At 40.5% G+C, this 22,974-nt stretch overlaps 1 protein-coding gene across 1 annotated transcript in view; it reads right to left on the bottom strand.

Moving 5' to 3' along the window:
- LOC132830743 (corticotropin-releasing factor receptor 1-like) overlaps positions 1-22,974 on the bottom strand; it is a 243,131-nt gene that overhangs the window by 155,301 nt on the left and 64,856 nt on the right. The window contains exon 5 of the mRNA XM_060848580.1: positions 8,882-8,967. Coding sequence (XP_060704563.1) covers positions 8,882-8,967 — 86 coding nt within the window. The remainder of the gene's footprint in view (positions 1-8,881; positions 8,968-22,974) is intronic.

The raw sequence follows: 22,974 nt of genomic DNA, 5'->3' as shown, positions 1-22,974 counted from the left end.
ACCAGAATAACAGCTGTGGGAAGGGGTCCCAAATGGTTCTGGAAAAAGAATGCTTTCATATAATCCATAACAAATGCCATAACTGGGACGCATGTAGGTACCCTTGACCCCGCATTTTTTTTTGAGAAAGTGAGGTGAGTTTAAAGGAGAAATTATTTATTGACAGAACAAGTTCAGCCAGGCAGATGCTGGTTGTTCAAAGAAGTATTAGAGAGTAGAAATGCAGTGGAATTAAACATCCATCATAAAGAGGAGGCAGTTAAAGCCAGGGAACTGTAAATTGCTGAAATAAAATTGACTGTCAGGGTGACCACAAATGTAGCTTGGAATGGACTAGAAAGGATAGAAAATAATGAAATGTACAAAAACAGAAATTGCTGGCAAAACTCAGGCCTGTCACCAAAAGCCTCCGGTGGCTCAGTGGTTTGCACTTTTGCTTCACAGCGCCAGGGACCCGGATTTGATTCCAGCCTCAGGCGACTATGTGAAGTTTGTAATTTCTCCCCGTGTCTGCGTGGGTTTCCTCTGGGTGCTCCAGTTTCCTCATAGAACATAGAACATAGAACATAGAAGGATACAGCGCAGTACAGGCCCTTCGGCCCTCGATGTTGCGCCGACCGAATCCTACCTAACCTATACTAGCCCAATAACTTCCAAATGCCTATCCAATGCCCGCTTAAATGACCATAAAGAAGGAGAGTTCACCACTGATACGGGCAGGGCATTCCATGAACTCACAACCCGCTGTGTGAAGAATCTACCCCTAACATCTGTCCTATACCTACCACCCCTTAATTTAAAGCTATGTCCCCTAGTAACACCTGACTCCATTAGCGGTAAAAGGTTCCTAGTATCTACCCTATCTAAACCCCTAATCATCTTATACACTTCTATCAGATCTCCCCTAAACCTTCTCTTCTCCAATGAGAACAGCCCCAAGTGCCTCAGCCTTTCCTCATAAGATTTTCCTACCATTCCAGGCAACATCCTGGTAAACCTCCTCTGCACTCGTTCTAAAGCTTCCACATCCTTCCTATAGTATGGCGACCAAAACTGCACACAATACTCCAGATGAGGCCTCACCAGAGTCTTATACAACTGCAACATGACCTCAGGACTCCGGAACTCAATTCCTCTGCCAATAAAGCCCAGTACACCATATGCCTTCCTCACAGCACTATTTACCTGGGTGGCAACTTTCAGAGATCTGTGTACATGGACACCAAGATCCCTCTGCTCATCAATTGCAAGTCAATTGCCCATAATGTTCAGGGATATATAGGTTAGGTGCATTTGTCAGGAGTAAATGTAGAGTAATAGAGTAGAGGGAATGGATCTGTGTGGGTTACTCTTCAGATAGTCAATGTGGACTTGTTGGGCCAAATTTTCTGGTAAAATACCCAATAGGTCTTTTTAGCTTCTCGTCTTTTTGCAAGAGTACAGCACCGGCACCCACATCACTTACATCAATAGCCACCTTGAATGGCTTTGCATAATTAGGGATGGCTCACACTGGGGCAGTGGTTAGCACAGCTTTCAGGCTGTTAAATGTCTTTTGACATTCCTCCATCAACTGAAATTTTCTGCAATTTTACAACAAGTCAGTTGGTTGAAAAACTAGACTGCCAGCATTCTGAATGAACTTCCGATAAAAACCACTCAATCGCAGGAATTGTAGTACTCCTCTCTTCATCGATGATATGGGTAACTTCCCAAAAACCTTTGGTTTCACATCCCATGGGGCCACCTATCCATGTCTGAAAATATGACTTGGGTTGTTGTGAGCTCGCTCTTAGCCAGGTTTATCACCATGCCCGCCTCCCAAAGTCAATTGAACAATTCCGATGGAATCTCCAAATGTTCTTCCATGTGTGACTAAAAATCACCAGATCGTCAATGTACACTGCACATGTGGGGAATTGCATGACTTTAAACAGATATAGTTCATTCAGCATCATGAAAACTACATTACCTTATCACAATAACTGTCCTGTTATCCCCACTTCCTAACCCAACAACCTTTATTTTCATAGCAGCACCCTTTGCTTTCTGTTGAAATTTTCATTTTAGTTTTATTTTTATCATTTTTGGTTTGGAACTATTACCTGTGAGCTGAGCACAAAGGTAACATTTGGACGATGAGCAGCAGTGTGTTATTAAAAAAAAACAAGAAAAACAAACAGGCCTGGTCTGAATATTCATTTCAGTTCTAAAGATGCGTTATGCTCAAACAAGATGGTAGATGTTGGATGTTAGGGAGGCAACCAGTTTAACAAAGAGAAAACAAAATTTAAATTGGACTTTGAACTATGTTTTTGTCAGAAGGTTTGTGGATTTGAAAACTCCAGAACTGCAGTTGGATTGTTCCCTGGTTATCTTCCTATTATTAACTCATTTAAAGTTTGGAGAATAGAATCTCAGTTATAATTATTCAGTGATTATTCCTCTGAGCTTACTGGAAGCTAGTTCCATGCATTGGTATCTTGAGAAACCAAACAAGATGCAATCCCGATGTTTATGGATCATGGAATCTGCTTAAGTGAACTGGCTAGTTGCAACTCATTCACTTATCTTTTGATTTATCCCTTAACTGTGTCAGTTTGTCTGTCTGTCTGAGTGTGTGGATGTGAGAATCAAATAAGATTGGGTTTAAATCTTAGGCACTAGTTAGAAGTTTACTCAGCTAAAGCTACTGTATTATTAATAAATTGTTAAAGATTTGTTTAAGGTATAAATCTGGCATCTGGAACTGATTATACAAAAGATCCAGAATGGAAGTATTGAGGTAAATTTTGTTGGTTATAGGATGTTCTAATTGTACTGCTTTGTGAATACAGGCATAAGGAGGCTGATTTATTTTGGTCATCTGTCTCCATATTTCTGTCACCTCCAGCATCATGCAAAACACACCTTTCCCTCTCCTGTCAGCCCTCGTGGTACTCTGGCCCATTCCTCTATCATCACCAACAACGGTCACACACCCACAGCATCCTCAAACCAATTACCAGACCCATAACACTTGCTGTTTAATTCATCAATGTTTAATGCTCAAACATTCCTTCCAAGTAAAGCAGTGATTTACTTTTTCAGTTAAGTCAATTGGTCAGAGTCATACAGCACGATAACAGGTCCTTTGGCCCAACTCATCAATGCTGACCAAGTTTCCTCAACTGGACTGGTCCTATTTGCCTGTGTTTGGCCCATGTCCCTCTAAACTTTTCCTATCCGTGTACCTGTCAAAATGCCTTTTAAATGTTGTAATTGTACCCATCTCTATCACTTCGTCTGACAGCTCATTCCATATACGCACCACCCTCTGTGTGAAAAAATTGCCCTCAGGTCCTTTTTAAATCTTTCCCCTGTCATCTTAAACCTATGCCCTCTACATTTGAATTCCTCTCCCCTGAGGAAAAGACCTTGGCTATTCACCTTATCTATGCCCCACATAATTTTATAAATTCATAATTTATAATTTTATAATTTTGTAAACCTCTTTGAGGTCACCCCTCAGCCTCCAAAAGAATTGCCAGCCTATCCAGTCTCTCCATATAACTCAAACCTTCCAATCTTGTTAACATCCTTGTAAAGTTTTTGCACTCTTTCTAGTTTAATAGCATCTTTCATTTAGGAGGGTGACCAGAATTGTGTTTGGTGCTCACAAAGTGATCTTCTATACATTAGGAAAACCAAGTGCAGGTTGGGTGATGGCCTTGACTACCAGCTTAACCTCAACCTTCTGGTCATGTGCGATTTCAGCACACCATCTTGTTTTCGAGCTCACGTTTCTATCCAAGGCCTGCTCCAGTATTCCAGTGAAGCCCAGTGCAAGTTGGAGGAACAGCACCTCATTTTCCATTTGGGTATGTTAGAGCCGTCAGGACTCAACATTGGGTTCAACAATTTCAGACCATGAACTCTGTTTTCCATTTTCATGTTCTATCCCCTATGTCTGTACTTTGTCTTCATGACTTGGTTTTAATTCAGAGCTGAACATTACTCTTTTATTTCCTTGACCATAAAATCTATCACATTTTCACCTGTTTCTACAGTTACAAACAGGAAACATAATGAACTCTCAACTTTAATTCTGTTGCTTACTCCACAGATACTGCTAGACCTGCTGATTTTCCAGCACATTGCTTTTATTCCCAATCGTTGAAATCAGTCATGTGAATCTCTTCTGCACAAACTGTGATGCCTTTACAAAAGCATGAGCTGGATACAATACAGCTTCGGAGGCTGAGAGGCAACCTGACAGAAATATTTCGAGGCATGAATAGGATGAATAGTCTGATTCTTTCACCCATGGTGGAAATATCAAATAGTATGGAACATATTTTAAGATAAGAGAAAGTGAAGACTGTAGATGCTGGAGATTAGAGTTATAAAGTATGGAGCTGAAAAAGCACAAGAGATCAGGCAGCATCCAAGGAGCAGGTGAATCGATGTTTTGAGCATAAGCCACATTCCTGATGAATGGCTTATGCCTAAAACGTTGATTCTCCTGCTCCTTGGATGCTGCCTGACCTGCTGTGCTTTTCCAGCGGCACATTTTTTAATATTGTTTAAGATGACAGGGGAAATGTTTAAAGATTCAAAGTTTGGGAGAAGATTTGTAGCTCGGGTGCTCGTTGTTGTGGTTCTGTTCGTCGAGCTGGGAATTTGTGTTGCAGACGTTTCCTTCCCTAGCTAACGGTCCACATCCATGAACACCAACTAGCCACGAAACCAGCTCGGCGAACAGAACCACAACAATATTTAAAGATGTTGTGCAAGTAAAGGGTTCCACACAGAAAGTGGTAGGTTCTTGGAATATGCCAGGAGAGGTTGTAGAAGCAGAGATAAGGCACTTATACAGAACAGGTAGGTAATAGAGGGATATGGACCATGTGCAGGCAGATGGCATTTATTTAGAATGGCATCATGGTCAGCACAGACATGGTGGGCTGAAGGATCTGTTCCTATATTGTACTAATCTATGTTTTAACACTCCAGTTGAAATGAACCAATATTTTATACAGGCTAATCATAACTTTATTTTTATAAAGCTCATGATCTAACATTTGTTAACTACTCTTCCCATCCACCAATCACCTTCCAACTTTGTGTACATATACTCAGTTGCCCTGCTCCTGCAGCCCCTTCAGAATCATAACTTTCATTTATTATCTGTTCACACTCAATCGACTGAAATTAGCTAATTCACACCTCTGCATTAAATATAATCAGACACTTTTCTGCCATTACACTAATTCATGACCTTCTGCATAGTCCCCTTGACATTTCACCATTCTTTCAAGTTTCATCCAAATGTTGAAATTATGTCATGTATAAAGGTCAATAATACTTATCAGAAAGAGCAAGGGTCCAATCCTGACCCCTGCGTCAATTCACTATCAACCTTTCTCCAACTTGACAGACAACTGTTCATCACTCCTGTTCCCTGTTATTCTGTCAATTTTGCATCAGTTGTCATGTCTCTTTAATTCCAAAATCCACATCTTTATTTACAAATCTGTAGGATGCAGTTTTATCATGTCCAGAAGTTGAACACAAGAATTTAAATTGTCACAAGGGAGTGCTGCACCATCAAAGATGCTGTCTTTTCACTGTTATGATTGTACTTTTGAGTGAAAGCCCCATCTGGTCTCTCATGTCAGACTTCAAAGATGCCACAGCACTGCACTGAAAGCAAGCAAACTTTTACAGTGTCCTGACCAAACTTGACTCCCTACTCAACATTAAAACAAAAACTACTGAGTTGCTAATATGCTGTGTATACCTTGTTACACAATTGCAGACTAACACATTATTTTATTTATTATCCAGTGTGAAAATGTTGACTCAAACTCATCAGCACATTACACACTTTTTTTTTAAGACTATTAGAAACTTATTTGTTATAATCCTTCTTGTGAAAAAACAGTTCAGAAAATTCCTAAAACTTGAGATTTCATGAATAGGTTTGTCAGCAAGATGAAAACAAATGCTAACATCTTGGGTATAATTAATTGAAAATTGGGCATTAAACACATACAGCTTAGGTCACCTCTCACTGCAGATGTTCCCAAGACACTGACCCATTTTCAAGGAATTTGAACAAGCCACAATTCTGGAAATATCATGGATTACTCTCCACCTGCCTGAATGAAACAGCTCCAACAACACTCAAGAAGCTCAACAGTATCCAGAATAAATCAGTCCTTTGATTGGGACCAGATCCACCACCTTAACCATTCATTCCATCACCCACATGGACATAGTAGCTACAGGTGTAGCATATCCAATATATAATGCAGAATTCATGACAGTCTTCAATGACCTTGATATCCATACCGATACCAAGATCCTTCTGACTCGTCTGTATCTCCCTGAAACTTGGACTTCATATCGACTCCATCTCAAAACCCTGGAGGAGTACAATCAATGCTATTTGAGACAGATTCTCCACACCAGTTGGGAGGATAGGCATACTGACATCAGTGGCATTAAAGGAGTCAATAGCATCAGCACTGAGGCCACAATCATCCAAAACCAACTCCAGAGGACCAGCCACAATGCTTACAATGTCAGAAGCCTGACTGACAAACAAATCTTCTTTGCCCAGCTCAAGGAAGGCACTCAAATGAGAGGCAGACCAAAATGCCTTTCAAAGGCTTGCTGAAGGCTTCCCTCCAGAAAGGCAATGTAGATGTCAACACCCAGGAGACCCTCACTCAGAAGAAACAGACTTGGGAAAATAGATTACATTCCTGTATGAAGAGATGCAATTTTCGAGAATACCCATCAGCAAGAAGCAGTATGGGAAAGGAACCAGAGAAAAGAATGCTAAAGATCTCAAGACCAAGGACCACTTGCACATCCTGAAAAAGCTTGCTAAATATGTGGTTGGAGATGTGGCTCAATGATCAGGCTACTTAGCCACTCAAGACCCTATAGAAACCCACGACCAGTGACATAGAATTTCTTAGAGTGTTTGCAAAGATTTGTGCTTCAGCTTGTGGATGAGGTCAGATGTTTCATCATCTCACTAGATGAAATCATTAGCACTTCTTCAATAAAGTATTGGTGCTCTGTCCTGCCTGGTATTTGTCTCTGTTTGTTGGGACTTCCGGTTCTGTATCTGGGTGGGACCAAGTCAACGTGTCTATTGTTTGAGTTCCAGTTGGAGTGCCAGGCTTAAAGGAATTCTCTGGTGTGTCTGTTTTGCCTGTGTTAAGTTGGCTACATTGTCCCGGGTGAATTTGTGTCCATCATTGTCTGTGTGGTTGGAAATTAGAGTGTGCTGGTTGAGTCTGGCAGTGGTGAGCTAATGTTAGTACACTCATATGGTCAGTTTTCTTCCTGCTTTTCCTATGTAGTGTCTTTCACAGTCCTTCCAGGGTATCTTGTAGATAATGTTCATCCTGTCGGATGTGGGTGTCAGATCTTTAACCTTTGTGAGGAGCTGATGGAAGGTGCTTACTGGTTTGTGGACCATTAAGATTCCCAGGGGTCTGAGTAGTCAGGTAGTTATCTCTGATGTGTCTTTGATATATGGTATGGTCACTATCATGTCTGGTCATGTCATACTTTCTTCTTTAAGTTTTTCCCATAAGTACCAGAGGATACTGCTCTTGGAGTACTTGGTTTGTTTACATCCTTTGAGTAGGTGTTCTTGTTCTGCCTTCTGGAGTTCTAGGTTGCTTGCCCATTTAAACAATATCCTAATGCAGCTCTGTTTGTGGGTACTGGTTTGGTTGCTGTTATAGTTCAGTATCTGATCTGTATGGGTGTTCTTCCTGTACACACTGGTCTGGAGTTCACCAGCAGGTGTGTGTTGCACTAATACGTCCAGGAAGGGGAGTCTCCTCTACCTATTATTCTGTTAAGTTTTCCAATAGAGTTAAATTATTCCAATTTCTTCTTTATTTTGTTGTGTTATCACTATAGTGTGCAAATAAAGTGTGTTTTGCTTCAAATTTGGTAGTTTGACCAATCAAATTATATCCAGAACACAACAGCTGGCATTTACCTCCAAAATAAGAAAAAAGTTAGGGTTTACATTACCATCTGAATATTTTGAAGGGATCTGATATAGTTGATAACAGCAGCCAAAGAAAAGGATGATTATGGGAGAATGGTTTGGGGATTGACATAAGGGCATGTTGACAATGAGTTTCAACAGGTCTTAGTTTTGATCTGGGTTGGAATTTGTATCTGTGTTTGGATCTGAGGTAGATCCCTGTTCAGTCCAAGAGTATATCTTGATGAGGTTGTAATCTCTGTTGAAAAATGTGGTGCTGGAAAAACATAGCAGTCCAGGCAGCATCCGAGGAGCAGGAGAATTGATGTTTCGGGTGTAAGCTTATGCCCAAAATGTCAATTCTCCTGCTCCTCGGATACTGCCTGGCCTGCTGTGTTTTTCCAGCACCACATTTTTCAACTCTGGTCTCCAGCACCTGCAGTCTTCACTTTCTCTGAGGTTGTAATCTCTGTTAGGGTCAGAGTCTGATTGGAATCTAGATATCCTCAGTACAGAAAGTAGAAAGCTCAAATCGAGCCCATGGAGGAAGTAGAGTAGAAATAGATTCTGGTCTTCATTTTTTAAATAGAAAGGAAATGAAAGGCTGTCAACAATGCAGGTTCCAGAAATAAACCTCAATACCAGATGCTGACCCTTGGTATTAGTTCCCTTTTTAACAGTTATATACTGACTACCATTCCACTGTCCACTTCTAAATTCACACTGACACATAGAATTATTGCCTTGATAACACGCATACAAACCCCTAGAGTTGCTAAAGATGTGCGTGTGAAGTTTTTGAGAATATAGTTAGATTGTAAAATTATCTCTTTCTATGCTATTCATGCCTTTTTAAACATTGAAGACAGCACAAACCTTTTGCTGCAGGATTGGTTGGCACTGGGAGTAGTCAATCCTGCTTGCCCAAGTTCCATTTCCGAGGCATTCTCTGAACACACTGTCTGTAGGAAAATGAGAGAAAATTTGTTCTAATCATTCACGAGAAACTGACGTTAACTTATATGTATTATAGCGTGCCTCTGTTTTTGAGGAATACAAGAACATTTTAAAAGAAGCAACTGGATCAAACTATTTGAATTTGTCAATTCTGTTCTACCATTTGCAAGTTTTTTTTCACTCCACCTTATCATTTTATCACCATTTTCCTCAATTTCCTTAAGAGTCTAGGGTCAGGGGTTTCTGATGCACACTGGTAATTTGTATCCATAAGCACTTCGCCCACTTCCAGATGTTTGCTCTCAGTCACAAGCTTGGATCAGAATTTTCCATGACTGACACCTGATGGGTTCTCCCAGCACTGATGCAGAGGGCTCCAGCCTGACAATTTCAAAACCCTTATGCCTTCATCTCAAACCAAATATCTGTACTGCAGAACCGAAACCCAATCTGAGTACTTTATTTCCTGTTTTAACTTACGTTTCCTGTTGATTCCTTCTGAGTGATTAACAGTTGCTCACTTAGTCTAAAGTACAGGGTTCACATTAATAACGCTCCTGATTGGAAGTGTTTATGGAGTGGTGAGTCGGGGGTGGGTGGGTGGTGGGGTGAGCTAGCGATCACTAATTAAAAATCCAGAGTTGCACATTTAAAACAAAGATGAGGTGAAATTCTTTCACTCAGGGTGTCATGAGTCTTTGGAGCTCTCTTCTTGAGAAGGCAGTGGAAGCTCAATCATTAAATATTTTTTAAGGTAGAGGTAGATAAAATCCTATTAAGTGAGGTATTGAAATGTTATCAGGAGTAGGCAGGAGTAAGGATTTGGGATTATTGTCAGATTAGTCATAATCCTATTGAATGGCAGAGTTCCTCGTTTGTGTGTTGTATGCATACAGGATGCTGAATTTTATTCACTACACATTTCAATTAGACAAGGTGTAAAATCAATCCCCAATCACATTAACCAATCCCCAATCACCAATCACATCAATCATTCCTCAATGCCAGGTTTCCCAATGGCAGAGTTCTAGTTTAATGGTCACACATTGTCAGCGAATTTCTCTCCCATCAATCACAGAGATCAGAGTTCTGCATTTAGGAACTTATAGGATATCTGATGTAACTCAATGTATGAAAAAGAATTAATTGTATGATTCATAAGCAGACTTGAGCCTGTTTTCTTTGTGGTGGACTCAAACACAGACTGTTCAGTGAAGAATGGAATTATAGTGATCCTCACCTAATTTTAAACAGCTGTAAGGCTTTAATGCCTTCTAGTTAAATCCTTTATGATTTTACTGGATACAGGACAGATTGAAGTGAGGTGAGATGAGGGATGGGTAGGTTGAGGATGGAGCAGGTAATGGGGTGAATGCTGTAAAAGGTTTGCACTAATCAATTTGAGTCTGTATAGAATAATATATACAGATTGAAACAAGCAACTACTTCTCAGGTTCAATGACTCATTTTCTTGCTAGGGGACCAGAGACATTACAACCGATGAATATTAACAATTAATATTCCAAGAGTCATTGCAGCACAGAAGGAGGCCATTCAGCCCACTGAATCAATGCCTGTTTGTATCATTATGTTTGACAACTAATGTCAATGTGCACAAAACATTATAACTGGTACGTTCGATATTGTCGGTTCAGCAATAGCTGAGTTGTTGATAGTTCATGGGAGTAACTTGAAAGGGGATGAAAAGAGTACACAGCAGGATAATGGAAAATGGGAGATGAGGATGAGCTGAAGAAGCCAGGTGAAAGGAGAGGAGTAAATACGTAGGAAGAAAACTGGATAAAAAGGAAGAGGTATGTGGAAAAAGAAAGACATTGTGGGCGGCACGGTGGCACAGTGGTTAGCACTGCTGCCTCACAGCGCCTAGAGACCCGGGTTCAGTTCCCGACTCAGGCGACTAACTGTGTGGAGTTTGCACGTTCTCCCCGTGTCTGCGTGGGTTTCCTCCGGGTGCTCCGGTTTCCTCCCACAGTCCAAAGATGTGCGGGACAGGTGAATTGGCCAGGATAAATTGCCCGTAGTGTTAGGTAATAGGGGTAAATGTAGGGGTATGGGTGGGTTGTGCTTCGGCAGGTCGTGTGGACTTGTTGGGCCGAAGGGCCTGTTTCCACACTGTAAGTAATCTAATCTTACACATTGGACATATGGAAGCACTTTACAGCCAATGATTACTTTAGATGTGTATCACCATTGGTAATGTAGGAAATGCAAAAGCCAATGTACACACAACAAGCTTTTGTAAATAGTTACGTGATAAGACCAGAAAACCAGTTTTTATGTTACTTATAAGTATTAACTCTGTTTCCCTCTTCACATTTATTGAGAGTCCTTTTCTTTGGTTTTCCAGGACTCTTTTCCTCCAATGCCTCCAAGTCCCTTTTTCCTCTTGATTTTCCACTGTTCTTGAGATTCTTGTTTTGTGCCTTCTCTTGTGAAGATGGGTATAAAATAATTGTTCAAAGGCTCTACTATTTCCTTGTCTCATCTTCTAATGAAATAACATTTACATCAACTACATGTTTTCCTTTCTTAACGTCAATTTTTATTTTTCCAATAGTTCACTTTTATATTCTAATTTTTGCCTCTATTATTCTGAAGTCATTCTTGATATTTGACTTTAGAGTCAAAGCATTCGAACTGGAGATGCAATCTTCTGGCTGTGTCATAGACCTTGGAGTGCAGGTTCATAACTCCTTGGAAGCGGAGTCACATGTACTTGGGATAGTGAAGAAGGCGTTTGGTATGCTTTCCTTTATTGGTCACCATATTGAATACAGGAGTTGAGAGGTCATGACGCAGCTGTACAAGACATTGGTTGGGCCACTGTTGGAATATTGTGTGTAATTCTGGTCTCTTTCCTATCGGTAAGATGTTGTGAAACTTGAAAGGGTTCAGAAAAGATTTGCAAGGATGTTGCCAGGGTTGGAGGATTTGAACTATAGGGATAGGCTGAACAGGCTGGGGCTGTTTTCCCTGGAGTGTCGGAGGCTGAGGGATGACCTTATAGAGGTTTATAAAATTATGAGGGGCATGGATATGGTAAATAGGCAAAGTCTTTTCTCTGGGTGGGGGAGTCCAGAACTAGGGGGCATAGGTTTACGTGGTACGTATGTGGAATGAGATGCCTGAGGAAGTGGTGGAGGCGGGTACAATTGCAACATTTAAGAGGTTTGGATGGGTATATGAATAGGAAGGGTTTGGAGGGATATGGGCCGGGTGCTGGCAGGTGGGACTAGATTGGGTTGGGATATCTGGTTGGCATGGACGGGTTGAACCAAAGGATCTGTTTCCATGCTGTTCATCTGTATGACTCTATGACTAGATTAAAATGGACCAATCAAAGAATTGAGCTCCGGAGAGAGGAAATGGAGTGAAAAATGACATATAAATTAGCTCATTTCTACCTTTTTCTGGGGAGTTCTTTTCCTGTCAGGAATCAGTAAAGTAGAACTGATTGACAAAGCTACGTGACTAACACATATGAAACCACTGTTTTTTTTAAGTGTCAAGGGGAAGCCTTCAATTGCTTTTGAAGGACAGAAGTAATCAGCTCTAATCTAGATCAAACCTCAAAAAAAGATGAAGTGGAAAACTCTAAATATTCAAGCAACTTCTTCATGGTGGCTCAGTGGTTAGCACTGCTACCTCAGTGCCAGGGACATGGGTTCAATTCCCGCCTCGGGAAACTGTCTGTGTGGAGTTTGCACATTCTCCCCGTATCTGCGTGGGTTTCCTCTGGGTGCTCCAGTTTCCTCCCACAGTCCAAAGATGTGCAGGTCAGGTGAATTGGCCATGGGAAATTGCCCATAGTGTTAGATGGATTAGTCAGAGGTAAATAAAGGGAGGTGGGTTTCTCTTCAGAGGGTCAATGTGGTTGTGTTGGGCCGAATGGCCTGTTTCCACACTGTAGGAAATCTAATCAGAACTAGATAGTAGCTGGAAAAATGTAACATATTTGATGAAGACAAGAGTTGGTGCTGGTAGTGTGCTAGGGAAAGATAAAGGAGGAAGTGATGAGTGGAGACAGAACTCAAAGGGGGAGAAAGGTAGTTCAGCACACAGTGAACCATTTTTACCTACTTATGATTCCCATTTTCAACTTTGCTGTCTCTCTGGTTTACCATTATTAATACCTTTGCCAGGCTAACTTGCGACATTGTGGTACAGCAGAAAGTGAGGACTACAGATCTAGTGGTGCAGGTTTTTAACTCCTTGAAAGTGGAGTCACATGTAGATAGAATGGTGAAGAAGGCTTTTTGTATGCTTGCTGTCATCAGTCAGAGCACTGAGCCTAATAGTTGGGGCATCTTGTTGCAGCTGTACAAGACATTGGTGGGGCCACATTTGGAGTAATGTATACAGTTCTGGTCACCTTACTTGAGAAAGAATATAAATAAGTTAGAGAAAGTGCAGACAAAACTTAGTAGGATGCTACTTGGACTGGAAGATTTGAATTATAAAGAGAAGTTGGATTGACTGGAACGTTTTTTTCCCTGGAGCTTAGGAGACTGAGGAGTGACTTTACAATGGTCTATCAAATAAGGTAGACAGCCAACAGCTTTTCCCCTTTGTAGGGGAGTCGAAAACTAAAGGACAAGGTAAGAGAGGAGAGATACAAAAAGGTCCAGAGGAGCAATTTTTCTCACAGAGGGTGGTGAGTTTTTGGAACAGGCTGCCAGAAGTAGTGGTGGAAGTAAGTACAATTTCATCATTGAAGAAGCATTTAGACAGATACATAAATGGGATAGATGTGGAGGGATATGGACCAAACACAAGGAAATAAGACTAGCTTAAATGTAAAAACTGGGCAGCATTGGCAATTTGGGCTGAAGGACCCATTTTCATGATGTAAACCTCTATGACTTACAAACATGGTGCTCTCTCACTGCTGGTTCCTGAGTCATACTCAGGTTCTCCTTTCACACGCAGGCCATAGAAACCCACTTGAAGGCAGGAGGTTGGCATGTCCCATAATATTCTTCTTTCTGTCATGCTTGGTCATGGGTCTGCGCTGTGACACTTGGCGCCAATGCTTGGGACAGGGAGGGAAGTTGGGTTTACAGCTTGTAGCTCATCAAAACTTGGTAACCTCAAATAAGACCCAAATCATTTGTTCACTATTTAGATTTAGTGCTAAAATGGTCACAAAGCCATCCTGCAGGATGATGATCAGATCAATTCTTGCTATATATTATCAATGGGCCAAAGGCTAAAGTTCAGTCCTGTGTGCCAAGAAAATGTGCCAAGTCTACCTCAGATTACAGTGGGAAGGCAATCTCAAAAGCTGGAGAGTAATGAAGCTTGCTGTTTCATACTGCTGCTATGCAGTAGTATCATGCCACTAACAGGATGCTGCCATCAAGCCAGAAAAACATTCTGCCAATAACACAAATGAGCTACAGTCAATATTGGGGATAATAACTAAACTAAAAGAAAAAGGTGACAAACATGGAAAATCAAGAAAAAAATCAGATGTTAGAGAATGTAAAGAGTTACAAAGAATAACAAAAAGTTAACCAACTGAAGGTTGCGGGCAAGAAAAGAAAAAAAAAGTGAAAAGAAACTTGTAAGCAATATTCATCTCTAAAAGATATGGAGCAATCCAGAGTGGACCATTCAGGAAAAAGACAGGTCACATACATGGAACATTAACTTAAAAATGGGTTCACGACCCTCTTGAAAGGACCATGCAGTGCAACAAGTAAAACAATGTGAAACTCGAGTGATATTTTTGCTTCTGAACAATATCCAAGCCCTCGTGAGAAATGGAACTTTTCTGGGAAAATAATAAGTGGTCAAGAGCAAGGTGGATCCCTCAAACTGTTAATAGTGCTATTAGTGAAAATCAGGACATGTCAGGTTTATTAAATAATTACTTTTCATCAACATGTACAGTAGTGGAATAGTAAAATTAAAAACAAAACAAGAAAACAATAATAGCACAAAATGGGGATAATTACCGATGACCAAATGGTTTGCATCACTGATTTTTAAACAAAATGGGTGTGGTCTTTTCAGATGTCCTAGATAAAATCTTCCAACATTCTCTTAATTCAAGACTGTCCCTTTAGATTGAAAATAAAGTGCTCTTCTCATTTCACTTACTAATATAGAGGAAATCTTAAGAATTATATGCCAGTTAGTTTAACGTCTTTAAATAAGTCTTTAACTAAGTCTTTAACTAAGTGATTGAATATCTTGACAATCTTGAGCAGATTATGAATTTGTAAGAGGTAGTTCAAATATAGAATCCCTGCAGTACAGATTGAGGTCATTCAGTCCATTGAGTTCGTACTGTCCCTCTGAACAGCAATGCACCCAGACCCAGCTTGCCCATCCCCATACTATCTACTTAACCCTGCATTTACGATGACTAATCCATCTAGCTAGCACATCCCTAAACACTACAAGGCAATTTAACATGGCCAATCCATCTAACCTGCATGAACACTGGGCTGTGGTGAGGCAACTGGAGCACCCAGCAGAAACCCACACATACAAGGAGAGAACTTGCAAGCTCCACACAAATACAATGAGCCCGATTGAATTTTGTGAAAAGGTGACTAAAACATTGGATAGGGGAATGTCTATCAATATTGTTTATGGCAGTTGACAAAGTCCTTCATAACAGACTGTTAATTTCTATTGAAATTCATAGAATTGAATAAAAATGGTCAAACTGATCAGGAAAGGAGCTGCACAGCTTGACTGTAGGGAGAATGGGCAGATACTTGATTTCACAGGATGTGCCAAGTGATGCATCATAGAGACCTGTGTCCAGGCCCCCAGGACTTAGATAATAAAATTTAAAAAACTTTTTCCAGTGATGTAAAGATTGTTGGCATTGGAAGAAATATTTATGGAAACATAACATTACAAAATAGTATTGATAGAAGAAATGCTTGGAAAAAAATTGTAATACACCAATTTTAATGTGGACAAATATGAGCTCGTAATTTTAGACAACAAGATCAAATTCTTTTCAATTAGTTAAAAAAAATCGAAAGAATATAGGCCAAGAGATGCTGGGATTTGCATCGCCTTTCCCTTATAACTCTGGGAGAAAGTGAGGACCGCAGATGCTGGAGATCAGAGCTGAAAATGTGTTGCTGGAAAAGCGCAGCAGGTCAGGCAGCATCCAAGGAGCAGGAGAATCGAAGTTTCGGGTATGAGCCCTTCTTCAGAAATGAGGAAAGTGCACCAAGCAGGCTAAAATAAAAGGTAGGGAGAAGGGACTTGGGGGAGGGGTGTTGGAAATGCAATAGGTGGAAGGAGGTTAAGGTGAGAATGATAAGGTGAGGGTGATAGGCCGGGGTGGGGGCAGAGTGATCAGGAAGAAGATTGCAGGTTAGGAAGGTGGTGCTGAGTTCGAGGGTTGGGACTGAGACAAGGTGAGGGGAGGGGAAATGAGGAAACTGGAGTAATCTGAGTTCATCCCCTGTGGTTGGAGGGTTCCTAGGCAGAAAATGAGTCGCTCTTCCTCCAGCCATCATGTTGCTATGGTCTGGCGATGGAGGAGTCCAAGGACCTGCATGTCCTTGGTGGAGTGGAAGGGGGAGTTGAAGTGTTGAGCCACGGGGTGGTTGGGTTGGTTGGTTCGGGTGTCTCAGAGGTGTTCTCTGAAACGTTCCGCAAGTAGGCAGCCTGTCTTCCCAATATAGAGGAGGCCACATTGGGTACAGTGGATGCAGTAACTGATGTGTGTGGAGGTGCAGGTGAATTTGTGGCAGATATGGAAGGATCCCTTGGGGCCTTGGAGGGAAGTAAAGGGGGAGGTGTGGGCGCAGGTTTTACATTTCTTGCGGTTGCAAAACTTTATAACTCTGCATGGGTAAAGAATGCAAGGAGCAGGAGTAGACCATTTAGTGCCTTGAGCCTGCTGTGCTGTTCAATATGATTATAGTTGACCTCACCTTGGCCTCATCTCTCCTATCCAAACCCCTCTCCAGAACCTTTCAACTCATTACTACTTTAAAATCTGTCTCTTTTTTCAGAACCCTCTCAGAAAGCAATTTCTCCTTATCTCTGTTTCAAATCTGCTCACCCTTATCCTAAAACAATTCTAGATTGTCCCTCCATATCTACTTTTCATCTGACTTCCCCTTTAGCATCTTTCATACCACAATTAAATTTACTCTCCTTCTAACTCCAGAGAGTATAGGCCTAAACTGCTCGTTATATTTTCATAAGACAAACCCCTCTTTGGAATCAATCAACAGACCCTCTTCTGAACTGCCTCGATGTAATTACATCCCTCCTCAACTAAGAGGATCAAAATTGTATGCATTACTCCAGATGTGGTCTCATGAATGTCTTGTACTGTTACAGCAATACTTCCCTACTTTTATACACTATTCCTTTAGCAATACCTACCAATATTCCTGATAACTAACTGCACCTGCAGACTCATTTTCTGTGATTCATGCATGAGGTCACACAGATCCCTTTGGATTGAAGCATTCTGAAGTCTTGCTACATTTCAGTAGTAAGTTGCTTTTCTATTCTTCCTAACAAAATGGATCATCTCACTCTGATCCACATTAAATTCCATCTGCCAAATTTTAGCCCATTCATATAACCTACCATTATGTGAATTTCTTATTTCTTCATTGCAACTTTCTTTCCCACCTATTTTAGGTCTATCCCTGCATGCAAGTAATGAATATGGATTGCAAATATTTGTATGCACAGGCCAAACTGTTTGACACTCACAAGTTACATCTCACCAATCAGAAAAAGATATTTTTTTCCTTACCCTCCCCACTTTCTGTTAGCTAGCCAACCCTCCATCCAAGATAATATAATATTCCTAAACCCCATGTGACTTACCTCATGCATTAACTTTAGTTATATTACATCTTTGAAGAGCTGTATAAATTAGTCAAATGTGATTTAGCTTACATGAAACTATGCTGATGTTGTTGGATTGCATTTTAACTTTCCAAATGTCCTGTCAATACTTCCTTAATAATGGATTCTAATTATTTCCCAATAGTATATGTTAAACTAACTGTTCTATAATTTTATACTTTCTGCCCCTCTCCCTTTTTGATATTACAGTAACATTTTTCCAATCCATTTGAATCTTTCCCACATCCAGGGGCTTTGGAATATTTTAACCATTCACTATCGCTGCTGCTACTTCCTTTTAAGAATCTAGTTTGTGGGGACATGTCTGCCTTCATTTCCAGCAGTTTACTTACTACTTTTTCCTCATTGATGATAACTGTTCTAAGTTCCTTCCTTCCTATAACCTCTGCATTACCTGTTACTATAGCAATGGTACTATTGTCCTTCACCATGAAAATGGAAATGGAATATTGATTTAATGACTTTGCCATTTCTGTGTTCCCCACTATTAACTGTCTAGTCTCATCCTCTAAGGAACTTTAGCTGCTCTCTTCCCTTTTATGCACTTATCGAAGCTTTTGCTATCTGTTTTATATTTTGTGCTAGTTTTCTTTCCTAATGTATGTTTGATCTTTTAATTACTTTTTTAATAAGCCTTTGTTGATCTTTAAAAATTTCCCAACCTTCTTGCCTGCCCCATGGCTTTGCAAGTTGCAAAAGAAAAAGCCTTAGTTTTTGTCTTTGTAACATCCTTACTTCATTGCTTAGCTAAGGATGTTGTTTTCCACCTTTTACAATCTTTCTTCCTCTTGAACATAATTCAGTTGGGAGCAATTGAGTATCTCTTCAAACAACTGCCATCTCCATAACATTTGAGTTTCATGGTGTTCAGACTCCCAATCCTTAGTTTTAGTCTCCAGTAATTTCCGAACAACAACTGTTAAATTTATATTTCCCTCATTTCCCTTTCCCAGCAATATAGTTCTTAAGACATCACAACTGGTAGAGATAATAATTTAGAAATGAATGAACTGATTTGAGTCAGGAGACCTAGGTTCATGTTCTACCCGCTACAGAAGTGTTTCAGAATATACATGGACAAGTTGAGTTTAAAACAAAATGTCAAACGGCTTGTGCAGTGTATTAGTTGTGCCACTATATTTGAGTCAGAAGGCGTTCAATAATTATCTTTATTATGGTGCCCATAGAAAATAGAAAACGTATAATAGAGCAATGCCACTTGTGTGGGGTCTTGTAGGGACAGTGGAAGTGTCCCTACTTCCAGGCCAGGAGGCATAGGTCCAGGTTCTACCTGCTCTGGAATTGCATTTCCTCTAATTTCTTTCTCTACTGTGGGCACCTCCAAGGTCTGTGCAGAGCAACAACTTCCAGAACCAGAAGACAATACTGAGATCTGCAAGAGGCCACCCATCACCGTTTGTGGGACTACATACAACCTAGAGGAAATGCTGCTTCAGAGGCATGTAATTACAACTCTGAAAAGGTAGATTAGAAAATATCTGGACTGTCATTTTAAGGGCTGTTGTGGTGCAGTGGTAGTGGCTTCTAAGCTAGGAGGTTCATGGTCAATTTTCACCTATTCCAGAAGAATGTCATAACATCTCTGAACAGAATGATTCAAAATATGTGAACTGCTGGTCTTAGATGACATAGCTCAGTTGGACACATGTTGAATAAAGATCCTGGTTCAATCTGGCCTTTTGGCTGAATATGTGGGACATTTCCATTTCAGTGCTTCTATAAGGTTGTAGTGGCACAGTGGTAGTGTCCCTACACTGTGAACTAGAAGATCTGGGTTCAAGTCCCATCTTCTCTGGAGGTGTGGAATAGCATCTCTGATATAGAAAATATCATGAGTGCCTAGTCTTCATCGATAAAGGAAAAAAATACCAGGTGATAAAAGTAATTTTACAACCTGAGCAGTAAGCCTGTTGAAAGAAATATCAACTTGGAGGGCGTGCGCTAATATTTAGCAGAATTATAACTAAACTCCAATGACTAAATTATGAGGAGGGAGAAAGAATGGAAATTTGGAACTCTCTTCCTCCCAAAGGTAATTGATATTAAATCAATCATTAATTTCAAAGATTAAATTGATTAACCTAAGAATATGGGTCAAAGGTGGGTATAGGGTGTTACGTAGTATTTCAAATAGCATCTCATTGAATGTTGAAACAGGCACAAGAGCATCCTCTTGTTTAAATGCTGCGATGGGAGATCTGATGAAGTCATTGAACAAAATGTCACAAAGTAAACAGGCAACAGCAACAAGCAATTAAGAAGACAATTGCTATGTCAGCCTTTATTGCAAGGGGATTTGAGTTCAGAAAAAGGGATGTTTTACTACAATTCAACAGGGCCTTGGTGAGACTACATCTGAAGTACTGCATGCAGTTTTGCTTTCTACCTCCAAAAGGAGAGTGTCATTGATTTACTGGCCTAATATTAGGAATGACAGGCTTTCCTATTAGGAGGCATTGGTTTAATTCAGCCTGTATTCACTCAAATTTGGAAGGATGAGAGAGGATCTGAATGAAATGTGTAACATTCTAAAAGAGCTTGACATCTGGAGGCAGGGAGAATTCTTTCCCCGGAGTGGGCAATCAAGAACCAGGAGACACTGGTCTCAGGATGCAGGGTAGACTATTTAGGACTGAGGTGAGGAAACATTTCTTCACTCAAGGGGTAGTAAATCTCTGGAATCCTCTACGCAGAGGGCTGTGGAGGCAGAAGCTGAATATATTCAAGAATAAGATTGATACATTTGTAGATTTTCAAGGCATCAAGGGCTTTGGGAGAAAACGGGAAGACAGCATTGAGAGTCAGTCATATCATATTGAATGGTGGAGAAGGTTTGAAAGGCCAAATTACCTAGCTCCTAGTTTTTATGTTTCTATAAGTGAGGTCCCTGTACAATTTGCAGCTTTATTAAGAATCTTGTTGGGATACTTTTTCAGTGTTAGGTTAATTGATTAGTTAACTGCCTGAAGCAACAGTGCTGTGGGAGATGTCTGTTTTGTGCTCCCTTTACCTGAGACAAGCTTTGATGCATTATTTTCTGTAACATAAATGATCCTTTGCAACTTTCGCCATATTCATCTCATAAAATATTGTGAATGTACAAGACAGTCATGCTACTCTGAACATTTAAATTGAACATTACTGCATTAGGAATCTTTAATAAATATGAATGAGTGTAAATGCTCTCCATTAAATACTGGACTAATTTCTTCAATTGATGTAGCACGTGGATTTGTGAAGAATATTAAGATTTCAGAAGGTTTTAGCATCTTGCCTATGATTTTTTAATTAAATTCACTTTCTAAGCAAGCTGATTCCCTGTTCCTTTCTCTTGTTGTGATGAAGTGGTCAAGGATAAAAAAAACAGTGTCTGCACGGGTTTCCTCCAGTTGTTCCAAGTTTCCTTCTACAATCCTTAGATGTGTAGTTTAGGTGAACTGGCCAGTGTTCAGGAATATGTAGGTTAGGTGCATTAGCCAGGGGAATTGTAAAGTAATAGTGTTGGGGAATGAGTCTGGGTGGGATACACTTCAAAGGGTCAGTGTGTACTTGTTGGACCAAATGGCCTGTTTCCACTGTAGGGATTCTATGGTACTATATAATGTCATAACACCCACAACATGCATTTTACAGCCAATGAAATATGTTTGAAGTCATTGATGTAATATAAAAAATGAAGCTGCCAATTGACACACAGCAAATTGCTGGAATAAGCAATGTGAGAATGATCAGATAAGCTGCTCAAATGATGGTAGTTGTGAGATAGGTATTGGCCAGGACATCTAGCTGATATTAACCTGGTACCTGTTGCGCAATTCCCATCAGTAGGCAAGACTATGGTCTGCCTTTTCTTACCCATGACAGTGATTGTGGGTTATGCAAACATAGCAAGGTATATTTTCAATCACCTAACATTGTGTTGTTAGGATAGGTCTTGGTCTACTGATAGCCCAAATGGCAACTGTCTTGAGTACTCAAGATTTTTCTCGGATCTAGGCATAATCATATGGTGGAGAAAGTGAGGACCTCAGATGCTGGAGATCAGTCAAGAGTGTGGTGCTGGAAAAGCACAGCAGGTCAGGCAGCATCCGAGGAGCAGGAGAAAGGGCTTATACCTGAAACATCAATTCTCCTGTTCCTTGGATGCTGCTTGACTTACTGTGCTTTTCCAGCACTACACTCTTGACTCACACTCATATGGTGCCACCTTTCTCTAAGGTGGACATGATAGATCTATACTAGTGCCTGTGGTCATACAGTCTTACAGATGGACAGCATGGAAACAGACTCTTCACCCCAACTCGTCCATGCCGACCAGATATTCTAGGTTAATCTAGATTCATTTTCTAGCACTTGGCCCATATCCCTCTAAATCCTTCCTATTCATATACCCATCCAGATACCTTTTAAATGCTGTAATTGTACCAGCCTCCACCACTTCCTCTGGTAGTTCATTCCATACATGCACCACACTCTCTGTGAAAAAGCTGCCCCAAGTTCTTTTTAAATCTTTCCCCTCTCACCCTAAACCTATGCCCTCATCTGGACTTGCCCATCCCAGGTTAAGGACTTTATCTATTTACCCTTTCATGCCCCTCATGATTTTATAAACCTTTATAATGCCATCCTTCAACCTTTGATGTTCCAGGGAAAACAATCTCAGCTATTCAACCTCTCCATATAGTTCAAACCCTCCAACCCGGCAACATCCTTGTAAATATTTTCCAAACCATTTCAAATTTCACAACATGTTCAACCTTCTCAATTATACCATTTCACTATCTTGTTCATTCTATTCAAAGCTTCTTCTGAGGGTGCACACTGCACTTCCTCAGAGGAAGGAGTTGCATCATCCTTTAGACTGCTGGTTATGTTGAAGTATATAGGTGATTGAGAGCATTGATAGATTCAATTGTGCTACCTCTGGTCTGTTCCACCACTATGGCCATGTGTGGATTGAATCTACGGCATTGTCACTATACTCAGATCTATGTACACTTGTAGTGATGTTGCTGGATCTACCGGGCAGAACACTTTGGGAAATCAAGATAGGTTTGTCAATTGGCACTGCAGAATTATTCTGCCATTGCACCTAATTG

This window comes from Hemiscyllium ocellatum, chromosome 32 (genome assembly GCF_020745735.1).
Source record: "Hemiscyllium ocellatum isolate sHemOce1 chromosome 32, sHemOce1.pat.X.cur, whole genome shotgun sequence".
In the NCBI taxonomy this organism is placed as follows: Eukaryota; Metazoa; Chordata; class Chondrichthyes; order Orectolobiformes; family Hemiscylliidae; genus Hemiscyllium; species Hemiscyllium ocellatum.
The sequence above is the reverse complement of the archived record's forward strand: the minus strand, read 5'-3'. Positions and strand labels throughout refer to the sequence as shown.